Genomic DNA, 12,243 nt, shown 5'->3' with positions numbered 1-12,243 from the left:
CAAGAGATATATCATGAAAATTTGTAAACATTTAGACCTAAAGAGATATTCAAGTTTTGATGGACCTAACTTGTCTTAATTGAGAATATTTAAAATGTTCTTCTAGAAATGTTGCTGAAACTGTTTTCTTTCTAGTCATGATTCTCTGTTACCAATGTGAAAGTCTCATGATGCCATTTCATTTCTTGGAAAATTTGACACAATTTCAAGACAGAAACAATGAGAGATAAATACATAGGTATATAGATACACACATAGATATAAAATATCTGTCCCCACCCCCTATTGAAATGCTCCAAGTGGGAGTCTTTTCTGAGTTTGCTGCTAGCATGCCTTAGCCCAACAGTTTACCTCATGCTCCCTGGTAAGGAAGACATTGTCCAGTGATGCAGAGAATGCACTGCACAGTGGTGCTGTGGCGAGGTAGGAGAAAGCATGAGTTGATGTCTAAATATTCATCTCTCAGGTGTCTTTTCAGTAATAGGTAAAGTTCTAGAATATACCTTAAATCATCTTAAATTTCCAGATATAGCAACACTAGGTGGAGAAAATGCACATTGAAAACTTCATATAAATATTTAGAATATTTTTAATAAGTTGGTAATGTTGTACATATATCTACAAAGATAATAAAGTTATCTAAATGAGTAGAGAACACATAAGACGTAGGACACTAGGCAGAGTGGCACATGTCTGTAATCCCAGCACTTGGGGAGGTAGAGGCAGGCAGACCTCTGTGAGTTTGAGGCTAGCCTGGTCAAAGCAAGCCCAGAACAGCCAAGGGCTATAAAGAGAAACCCTGTCTTGAAAAAAGGAAACAAAAACCAAAACCAAAAAACAACAACAACAAAACAAAAACAAAAAAGAAAAAACTAAGACATTTTGGATGAAATTTATTATTCTTGATGCCTTGATTTCAAGAAAAATGTGATCTACTAAGGGATATGATTATGTAAATAATGTATAAGCAGTTCATGTATGAATCATGCCATAGATATATGTAGTAAAAAGGAAAAATAAAGAATACATGATTAATCTTGGCAAGATGAGATAAGAACTGATGCAGTAAAGTAGTATGTGAGCTGACCTTAAATGACTTTTTGAATTAGGATAGATGAAAATACTATCATGTGTAGAAAAGCTGTGTGTAAAACCTCCAGAACAAGAACAGAATAAGCTAAGAGAGGAGACTGCAGTTAGTATAAGTTGTACATAATATGTAAACCTTGGATGAACCATCAAAATTTTAAGTGTTCTTATGAAGTTAAAAAGAAGGAACTAGTATTAAGAACTTGAGCATTGGGCATGGATTAAACTTTGAGTGAAACTTTTGAGTATACTGTTTCAGACAGGTAAGTGTGCTTTCATGAGAAGGGCCAGGAAATAAGTAAAGGGAATAGGTGTGAAAGCACATCAGTATTCTGCTAAAGATCATTTCTCACATAGCCTTCTCTGCATCCCCAGAGTGTTAACAGAATGATTTAGTCTTGGGATATAATAAGAGCAGATTAATTCATGTTTTAGTGCTATAGAATTGGCTGTGCAGTACATATTATGACTGGATGTTCTTGCCAGCCATTTGTCCAGGGTATCCAGCATTTCCAATTGGGGTTTCAGTGATGTTGGATAACTGAAGTTCATTCTTCATTTGTATAGTCATTACTGGATTCAGATAAAATTATTTTATTAGCCTGATGAAACTATCATTTTCTCAACAGAGTAAGATTTACTATTTTCTTCATAAGGTTATACATGGACAAACAGAGAGTCTACCAAACAGAGAGTACAGGTTGTTACTGTGGTTCTGCCCAAGGCAAACATGCTTTCTCTGAGATAACCAGCTACTCGTCCTGAGATCAATGTACATTATCCCTATCCTTCTGGATCATTAACGTTATTGTATAATAGTAGTTTACTTCCTGCATAATTGGAGAAAGATATTATCCGAGTGATGAATAAAAGGAAGAAGGGTATATATTACATAATCACTTCTGCCAAAACAAGTAGACCACAGACTTTTCCAGCCTTCTTCAGTTTATATACTGTTCAGCTGATCAAACACAAACACTGAGCTAATGGAAATATCCATGAAGTCGTGGATATTTGGCCTTTGTCTAACAGCAGATGCACTATTTCATAAAGCATTTGAGAGCAACTGACTTAAGTGTCATCATCAACCTGGAAAGATCGGTTTGAATGATTTACCTTAGTAATTATGTTAAACTAGTTATAAACTAGCTCTCCTTTTTCCTGTTTTGCTCTATACTGGCTTGTAATTTAGAAACACCAAATACCAATGTCATAATATTAGAAAAAGAATTTCTAATATTTATAATTTAGTTATTATGCTTCCAGTGTCTCTTTACTACTTTATTTAACTTAATCAACTCTAAATGTGAGTCTAATACACTCTGGAAATATTCCTACACCTGGAATTGATTGTCATCAAATTATTTCTGTGACACTGCAACTCTGAAATTAGGAGAAAAGTAAGATGTAATCCCCGGATATTTAATATAAATGAACTTTCTAACATTTAAAATTTAATACTTGCAGGGAATTCACTTGGTCAGCATGGGGAATGATACAGCAAAGACAGTGTTAATTTATTGTTAGTGAAGGCCAAGAGTCTGAGCTGGACTTTGAACTCCCAGGCAGGAAACTCTGTCTTGCTCTTTTATATACCTGGCATGTAATCCCTTGCACATAAAATGTGGCCAATACAAATTTAACAGTGATTGCATCATTGATGAAATGAATAAGCCTACAGATGAAATAAAGGCACTGTATCCTTTCCCTTTAGACTATAAGGAATACACATGCCCATTTTTTATAGCATAATTTTGCTGTTTACCCTGACAGGAGATTAAGGAATGTGTGCGTCAGGCTGCAGAGCTGTACTCTGCACTCTTTCTGAAAGAAAGGTACCTCAGATGCATCTTGGTCTCTTCCCTCTTGTGCACATGCTCATTTCAAATTAGTTTCCAGATCTCTTGTTTTCTTATATCTCTGGATACTTAGTTTACTTATGTAACATAAGATTTACATATCATTTTGAGTGGCTTTTTTCTTTTCTGTTCTGTTTCCTCTGTTTGTATTGTATCTGCTCTTTTATTTACCCCGTGCCTACTTTCCACAGAACCTCAACACCTTGCTCAACATCCTTGGGATGTTTGAAATGCTTGTCTGCAGTTTGCTGAAGGTCTGAAGAACCTTGAAAATGTAACTTCCTCAAAGGGTTTCAAATTTTGCTTACTTCTAATTGTAAAAATTAAAGGCCTACTGGAAAGGAAAAGAGACACTTCAGTGTCTGGGTGGGAACTAATGTGCCTTTCAGGGTTTTTTCATTCTCTTGAATGTTCAGTGTTGCTAAGATTTAGCCATCAATCACCTTGATATTGATTTCTCTATTGCCTCTTTATATTGGTTGTGGCTTAGCTTCCTGGAAGCTTGGAAAACTTGGAAAGCACTGGAATTTTTTCTTTTAAGGAAACTTGACAACTTAATACTGCATGAAAAACATTGTACTATTTTTCCTTTATATATTGCAACTAGCTTTATTCTAAGAAATATAAAATACTATAATAAAATGCAAAGAAAATACCTTGTTTAGGAGAACTGTCTTTTCTTATCTTTTCTTTTCTTTTCTTTTCTTTTCTTAGGATGAGTATCTTTTAATGCCATAATTTGTGTTCCTTATTAGATGTCTTAGCTAGGAAAAAGAACAGGTTTGTTTTTAGCTGACAAAGTATTTTTTTTTAATCTTTGATCCCATTTAATCTCAAAGCTCTGTGAATGTATTACCTGCCCTTATGGAAGTGAGCAAGCCAGGCTTTTAGTGACTTAATATCACACAGCAAGTGGTAGAATTGGTCTTTGTGGAAATTCTTTTGTCAACATGAAAATAGTGGCTGGTATACGTTCATTTTGAGGAGTAACATTTAAATATTCTTTTTTTTCTCCTTTCATGTGTTCGTGTATGTGTGTGTGTGTGTGTGTGCGTATGTGTGTATGTGTGTTTGATATATACTTTACCTGTGCTGGTGTGTGAAGGCCAGAGATTGACATGCAGTGCCTTTTATTTTTTGAGACAGGGTCTTTTACTGAGCTTAGAGCTCACCATCTTGGCAAGACTGACTGTTAGGATTTGCCTGCCTACATCCCCTGGCTCTGGGGTCACAGCTGGGTCCTGGTACAGCTGACTTTTGCGTGGGTGCTGAGAATCTGAACTCAGTTCCTCATGCTTACACAGCAATCACTTTACCCCATGCTACCTACCTAGCTCTGCTTTTATATTTCTTTCTTTTTTTTTTCTTTCTTTCTTTTTTTTTTTTAAGTAGGTCTTGTTTAACTATTTTGGCACTACTCAAAGATCATGTGATACCTAGTTATTTTTAAAATATTTTGCATCAAAATATTTGCTATTATTCTAGTTGCTGAGTTTTGCAAAGTAAATATTTCAATTATTTACAGCCCACCTGACCTAAGCAGAACATTCTTTATATCCAACATGGTAAAACAGAGAAAAAAGCCCTATTGATGCTGGTGTTGGGAACAACAAAAGTGGCCTCTGCACCCTCCCCCTTGTCTTCCATCACCATCTTTGTGTAGGACTCACTCACAGTCCAGGCATTCTTTCTCTCAGAATGCATGGGGCTAACAAAGGGTGCAGTGTTTTACAGCTTTCTTGACTATTCTGGCCCTCTCTCAGGGCTCCCAGTTTTGGGTGAAAAGGGGATATAGGTTTGAATCACTGGGTGCCAGCAGGATATACCTAAAGCTACCTACTGCTATTCAGTTTATTATCAAGCACCAGACATGAATATCTTTCCTATGTCTGGAAGATTCTAATATCCTCAGAATGAAGCCTCAATGAGGATGGAGATGGAATTGCACCATCCAATCTTTCTTTAGTCTTTTTTGGTTTGGGAGCAATTATCTGAGGAATTAAATGATCTAAAATTAATAGGAGACTGCTATTTGTTATTGGATAGAGAGATGAATATTAATTATTCAGTATGGTCTCTGAAAAGCAGGCTAGACTTTTATGCTGTCATTGATTTCTTAACATGTACCATATAGAAGTATTACCTAAGAATACTGAAATTGTTATACTTTTGGATCATTATTCTTTAATCCATGTGTGCCCAGTTTCCTGTTAAAGAGCACAGGTACTATATTCCATGCTGTGCAGCTCTCAAAAGAGTGGGTGAACCAGTAAGAAGATAGCCCACACACCTGTTTTCTGCTGCATATGGCTAAGTCAAATCATTTGGTATATACTTGATTCAGAGGAAGGAACCTGGCAGCTAGAAAACAAAACGCTGACTAGTCATGTTGTGGCTGTAAAGAAGGCAAATATTTTAATGTACAGCATATGATTATGATAAATGTCAAACATAAACATTTTCCATATATTTTCTTTACCGCAAAAGGAGCAGTCCTGATAGGTCACAGAGGAGGACTTTGCAGCCAGTCCTGAAGATGCCTGATAAAACAGGGCCAGAGGAAAGGGGAGGAGGTCCTCCCCAATCCATGGACTTGGAAAGGGGCAGGGAGAAGCTGAGGGAGGGAGAGTGGGATTGGGAGGGAATAAGGGAGTGGGATACAGCTGGGATACAGTTAATAAAATGTAACTAATAATAATAAACAATAATAAGATTTAAGCAAACTTACTTAACACTGCAAGAAGATAATATGATTACTTTTATTTTAAAGTTATCTTTTCAAAATGTTCACACAATAAACACACATATAAACATACAGAGAGAGAGAGGAAGAGAAAGAAAGTGGAGAGAGAGAGAGAACTGGCAATTAAACTATATAGAAATGAAATTATCCACATGTAGTGGAATAGAATCTAACATCTTTGTTACTATGATTATGTATAATATTTTATTCATTGTTTTGATCATTGGCATTCATTTGCATTTAGAGGATAGGAGAGTTATTCCTCTAGGGTTTTGATTTTCTTGAATTCTTAGGATTGAATATCGACCTTAGACATAATTATGTCTCTGGACATAATTGTTTGAAGACATAATTATGTCTGTGTCTGCCATGCCACCTGGTGGTGTAAAGTACAGTGCTGTGCTGACACCTTAATATAAAGGAATGGGTGTGATTTCTGAATTTACATTTTGGATGAAATGAAATGAGTATTCTGAGTATATGTGTATAAATATCCACAGTGCATATAAGAAGTAACATTGTTAGTGGAAGTTTTGAATTTAAAAGGTAATTAAAATGTACAAATGTAAAGATAACCTAATTAAAAAATAAAATGTAATGAAAGAAATTGAACCCTGCAAACATTAAAGTATATTATAAAGTAACAGTACATAAATTTTAGAATTAGAAGGGATGACAGATAAGTGGAACAAAGCAGTATTTAGAAAGCGACTATGATGGTGAGAGTTTGAATTATTGAGATAAAATATTCAATGAATATTATTGAGGAATCTGACTAATGGGATGATTAAAATAATGAGGGAGACAGGCATTATGGTGCACTTGGGAGATTAAGGCATGGAGATTGCTGTGGAGTTGAGGGTATTCAGAGCTACATGGCTAGTTTCAAAATAAAAGGAACGAATGTTGAAAGAAAATTGTAAAACTGTAATACATATTAAATAAACATTAAAATTATTTCTTTAAATGTTTCAAGTTAAATGGATTAAATTGTGGTACATTAGCATTTAATAGAGTGCTTGTAGATGTTAGAAAAACATTTTGAGTTTCTGTTCCTCTGAAGTAAGGTGAGGCATTTTTCTGGAACGTTTATTCAATTTGGCATTCTGTTGGAGAAGTTTACCCAAGTCATTTACATATATTTCTGTCTATTTGGTTTTCATAATAATCCTTTATTTTATGTTCTGAATTCCTTCTTGTTTATTTATGGTTTTGTTGCTCCCATTCTCTAGTCTGCTTTATCTCTAGTGAGATCTGCCTTTTTCTTTTGTGGCTTCTGGTGTCTCTGACTCAAGAAGACCCTTCTGGACCATAACAAAAGCATTCTTTTATGTCTATAGGTAAATCATCTATTTCATTCAGTTTAACATTTTTTACTCTGCTGTGATTTGTGATCTGTGGAAATGTAGAACCTTGTCATCATATTTCCCCTAGACCTATACTTTTATATAATCCTTTACTCTCAGTGAAGATCCCCAGCTCACATCTGACAGCAGCTTGTCTCCATCAGCTCTGTCCCATTTGCTAACATAATTGCTCTAGACTCTAGGCCATGTTAGTGCCTAGGAAGTAAACTGTCTTTCCTCTTCTGAAACTCCTTAGTCTTTTTGGTGTATTTTCATTTTTAAATGAGTATTTGTTTGTTGTGATCATGTGTTTATGTGGCCATGCATGCGTATGTACATGTGCAGGCACACATGCATTTATATGCATGCATGTGGAGACCAGTTGCAGACGAATCATGCCTCAACTTATTTTTTGAGACAAGATCTCTTGTTGACATGGCTAGAGAAGCAGCCAGCACATCCCGGGGTCCTTCTATATATATTTCCGAACGGTGGGATTATAGACTTGCACCACTATGCCCAGCTGTGGATCTCAACTTACGTCTTTGTGTTTGCACAGCAAGGAGTTTACCAATTGGCATCTCCCTGGGATTCCAATTTGTTTTCTGAAGTTTTAACTCTCTTTTATTAGTTTATAAATTCTCTTGGAAAATGCACTGATAACATACTAAGTTTAATTTTTCTAAAAATTGACACCATTCTAACATTAATATTTACTACTCAGATTTTTTTCCTTTCTTTTCTAATTTTCATGTTTTCTTCAAGTGTGTTTTATACATTTCAGCTTAGTGTCTCCTTATGTATTTATTAGTTTGCTACAAATGAATGAACTTTTAGCCATTTTTTAAAATTTGGTATTTTATTAGGGGGAGGAAGGAAGTTTCTAAGTACTTTTATATTTTATATTATTAAATTTTGGCAATCAGGTTTTTTGGCAAATTTTTATTCTGAAGTTAATTTTCTTAAAGAATCTTTACAGAATCATTGAACCATATCATTGGTGAGTCTTTAAATTCTGGAAGATATTTTATGTATGTATGTGTATATATATATATATGTGTGTGTGTGTGTGTGTGTGTGTGTGTGTATGCATATATAGTAACAGCTAGAGCTTCCCAACCCATTGGCGCTTAGACATATTTTTCATGAAATCCCAGTTTAAGTCTGCTGTAGGCTTATCAGCCATAACATTCCTGTAACCTCTAACTCAAATGTGTTTTCTGCGTGTCATTCTAGCCAAATCCAAAACTGTCAGTTTCTTCAGTGTCCCCATTGTGCATCTGTCAATTCAATATTCTGTGCACTTGTAAAGATTAGAAACCATGGGGAAAGGAGGATTTCATCAAGTAGAAGCCAGGTGCCCACTCATTTCCCATCTGTACTCTGGTCATTCTCCTCATCTCTTTTACCTTCAACCCAGTATGAATATCACCTTGAAGCCACATTGCCTTTCTAAGCCAAGAAAAGTATTATATTACCTACTGAAAATACTGAACACTTTTCCTGTAGGTAACTATGATGAGGACAACTTTTTCTAGTTCTTTGCCAGTGAGTAAAGTCTAAACAAATATATTCTTACTATGGTTAATAGTTGTGGTAGGAAAAAGAGGGAAAACTAGGTGTGTGGATTTTATTTTACATCATTCAGAATAAAAACTGGAGTAGTGTTTATTACAAGGAGTTCATTAAAACTTTAGGATGTTTACAGTCTTTGTAAAAGAAATGGCATTATTATTTTGCATATGAGTAAACTTTTTGCACATAATATCGATCCGAAAATTGAGTGGTAGGTGGTGAAGACAGGAGATAGGGAAAAGGTGCCATGTTTCATGCACTCTCTGTGTAGCATTTGTACTCATGTTATATATGTCTGCGTTAGAGCTGTGCATATAATTTAAATTGTGAATAGATTTGCTTCTGTTTCTTACTTAGAATCTAGAGGTGTACTTAAATTTCATATGTGAAATAAGACCTGGTAAATGTAGCAAAGTATAAATTAATAGTTTGTAATCTAAAATGAGATAGACTGTGGTTTTTTTATACAATTATAAATTAAGTTTTCTAGAAAATGCTTAATAAAGGTGTAAACCAAATAATCAAAGTGTGTTTTCTTCCCTGACTACACTCTCCTTCTTACAATGTTTTTACTCTAAATTTCATTTGAGATATAAACAGAAGTCCCCCCTTCTCTAGGAATGAAATATCACAAGACCCCTTTATATAATTATCATTAAATTTTTTAAAATGTAGATCAGATGTTCTCTTTATATATGCAAGCTGAGCTGTAGTATCAGTGTGGCATGACTCCTACCATGAGTACTCCTTGGCTATGAGTCAGTGTGTTCTATAAAGTGGTATGAAACTGTAAAACCACAGTGACATGGGTCAGCACTGATGCTGAGCAGAAAGGCAGGGTCTGCATACTTGCCTTGACAGCAGGTTCTTCTCTGCAAACACTACTACAAAACTGAGTCACACCCTTGTTTTGATGACCGCTAGTGCAGTAGACAGCAGGGTTGTCCTTAAGGGAGTTTTTGTGTCCTCAAATGCTGCTGGACCTGTTAGGTTCACACTGTAAAGAGCCTCCACATCTTTTAGAAGGATTCATTTACCTGGATGACCCATCATTAACCTAGAACTTGTGCTTACAGAGCACAACTAACAAGAGTGGTACCCATTTAAGGACTGCTTTCATTTTTGTACAAATTATCATTCCCATCAAAGGTTTGAACGGATTCACCAAGGAGTTTAGCTGTAGGGTTCAGCACATGGTCAGTCTGACTCTTCGCTCATATTCTCACATTTTTCTTTAACCACAGGGAGATCAACTATTAGAATATTCTGATCTTTGAGGTCTGACACTATCAACTATTGTTTTTTAGGTTGTTACTCAGTAATGAGAGAGAGAAGAGGAGAGAATTAAAAACATATGCCATCCTAGTTCAGTGAGCATTGTCAGAAGAAATTTCTTTCATCTCCTTTATGCCTATGAGTTTTTCATATACATATATATGTATATGTATATATGTATGTGTATATATACATATATATATGTATATGTATATATATACATATATATATATATATATATATATATATATATATATATATATATATATATATATATACACATATACATATATGTAGTCTGTACATACCTGTTTGGGGCATAGATCAGAAGGGAGTGCTATATCCCCAGAAACTATACTTATGGACAGTAGGTGTGCATTGGGAAATGAATCCAAGTCCTCTGCAAGAGTGGTGAGTGTCCTTAATGGGTGAAAAAAAAATATCTCTGGCCCCTGTAATAAACCTTTTAAAGCAGTTTGTAGTTTTTAGAGAAAAAGGCTATATAGTGTTTTGTTTGTTTGTTTTTGAGTTTTTTTGGTGTTTTTTTTTTTTCAGTTTAAGGAAGTTATCTGAAGACTTTAAAGAACATTTTTATGTCCCTGACTGAACTGTGTCAGTCTTCATAAACTCACCTTCCATGTTTCTATTACAGGATCTGCAGAGGTGGGTAAATGGTGCTCAGGAACACGGCTTTGTCCTGGTGTCTTTTGGAGCTGGTGTCAAGTATCTGTCAGAAGACATTGCTTACAAACTGGCAGGAGCCTTGGGGAGATTGCCACAAAAGGTGATATGGAGGTAAGGTTATAATATTTCAGGTTCGTTTTTGCTTTTAAATCTCAATATTTAATTTTCAAGCCCTTGTAGACAATGGCACATTGATTCATTGGCTAGAGTAGACAGTCTTGGGGTTTCATTTTGTTTCTAATGCATTGAAATCCACAATTCATAAAGGTCTCTGATTGATAAAGATAACTTTATAGAATATATGCAGAATATATGATGTGGAATGAGATAGACTGTTGGACACAGTTTTATGTTTCTTTTAGATTAAACTCCCATTTTTTCTTATTTTTAAACTTTAGTTGTAATTTCATGACTTTCTTTATATTTTTTCAAATAAGTTTGGAATAAGGTAGATAATGATGAATGAGTAAATAATTTAAATATATTAATTCAGGTACTTTGCACTGTTCCTGTACTATCTCACCTATATTAATATTTCCAGATTCTTAGTCTGAGAGACTGAGCTTCTGAAACTCAGGACCTTACCAGCTAATTAATATTGATTAAGACAAACTCTGAGGTATATTCCAGTGCCTACCGAAGGTACTGCAACAGGGAGTCAAACCTACATATTTCATATATTTGCATGTGCCACTATTTTGGAATTCTGGGACTATATTAGTGAACACAACTCCACAAAAAGGAAAAAGTGTCTATCAAGCTATTATATATACTCTTAATTGTCTAGGTTTTTAGTTTTATAATGTTGTGTAAGGCTGGGCTAGAAAATGGGTACTGACTTTATTCTGAGCAGGACTTTTCCCTTCTGACTCAGGTTCCATTGAGATCTTTCTATTGGGCTTAACTCAGAGCATACCTGTGCTTTATTAAGGACAGTTCTGTCTGTTTTACTGTGGTTGAGAGGATGAAGGCAGTGACAGCCCGGCAATGTTTGCTTTTCTTCTCTTTGGGTAGTTGTGTAGAGTTAAATTTAACAAATATTCATTTGGGTCCCCAAATGTCTTATTGTATATCTTAGAAGAATAAATGGAAAATTAAAAAAAAGAAAGAAAAGGAAACTTTGAGAAAAATTGTATCTTATCTATCTGTGGAATATGATATTATAAAAGACATTTTTACTGATACTAAATGAAATTTCACTCATAAGAATATCAGTAATTTATCATGTAGCATAACACTTGTAAGTTTATAAAATTAACCCTGTTACAAGGCATCATTTCTGAAAGACCCATTGTCTGGCGTCCATTGTAGGTTTTCTGGAACCAAACCCAAGAACCTAGGAAACAACACTAAGCTCATAGAATGGTTGCCACAGAATGACCTGCTTGGTAAGTCAGTAGCAGCACTTCCTTGACTGATAGGTCAACATGGTGTGAGTACCTGAGTGGTTTGGTGTGTCGGTGGGTTATGTTGGACTCATTCTCATCTAATACGTCAATTCTTAAAATAAGACCACTAACCCAGATTTTTTTTTGATGTAAAGTCATTTGTAAAATTCAGCCTATAGAATCTATAATTTAAACAATCATCCATTTTTAATTCTCCATAAAACACATATTAAATTGTATAGTGACAATAACTTAAGGCTATATCTGTTTAGGGTAATTGGTAA

At 34.9% G+C, this 12,243-nt stretch overlaps 1 protein-coding gene across 1 annotated transcript in view; it reads left to right on the top strand.

Moving 5' to 3' along the window:
- Ugt8 (UDP glycosyltransferase 8) overlaps window positions 1–12,243 on the top strand; it is a 79,261-nt gene that overhangs the window by 54,791 nt on the left and 12,227 nt on the right. The window contains exons 3-4 of the mRNA XM_055628271.1: window positions 10,540–10,682; window positions 11,883–11,959. Coding sequence (XP_055484246.1) covers window positions 10,540–10,682; window positions 11,883–11,959 — 220 coding nt within the window. The remainder of the gene's footprint in view (window positions 1–10,539; window positions 10,683–11,882; window positions 11,960–12,243) is intronic.

This window comes from Psammomys obesus, unplaced genomic scaffold (genome assembly GCF_907164565.1).
Source record: "Psammomys obesus unplaced genomic scaffold, mPsaObe1.curated_primary_1811, whole genome shotgun sequence".
In the NCBI taxonomy this organism is placed as follows: domain Eukaryota; kingdom Metazoa; phylum Chordata; class Mammalia; order Rodentia; family Muridae; genus Psammomys; species Psammomys obesus.
The sequence above is the reverse complement of the archived record's forward strand: the minus strand, read 5'-3'. Positions and strand labels throughout refer to the sequence as shown.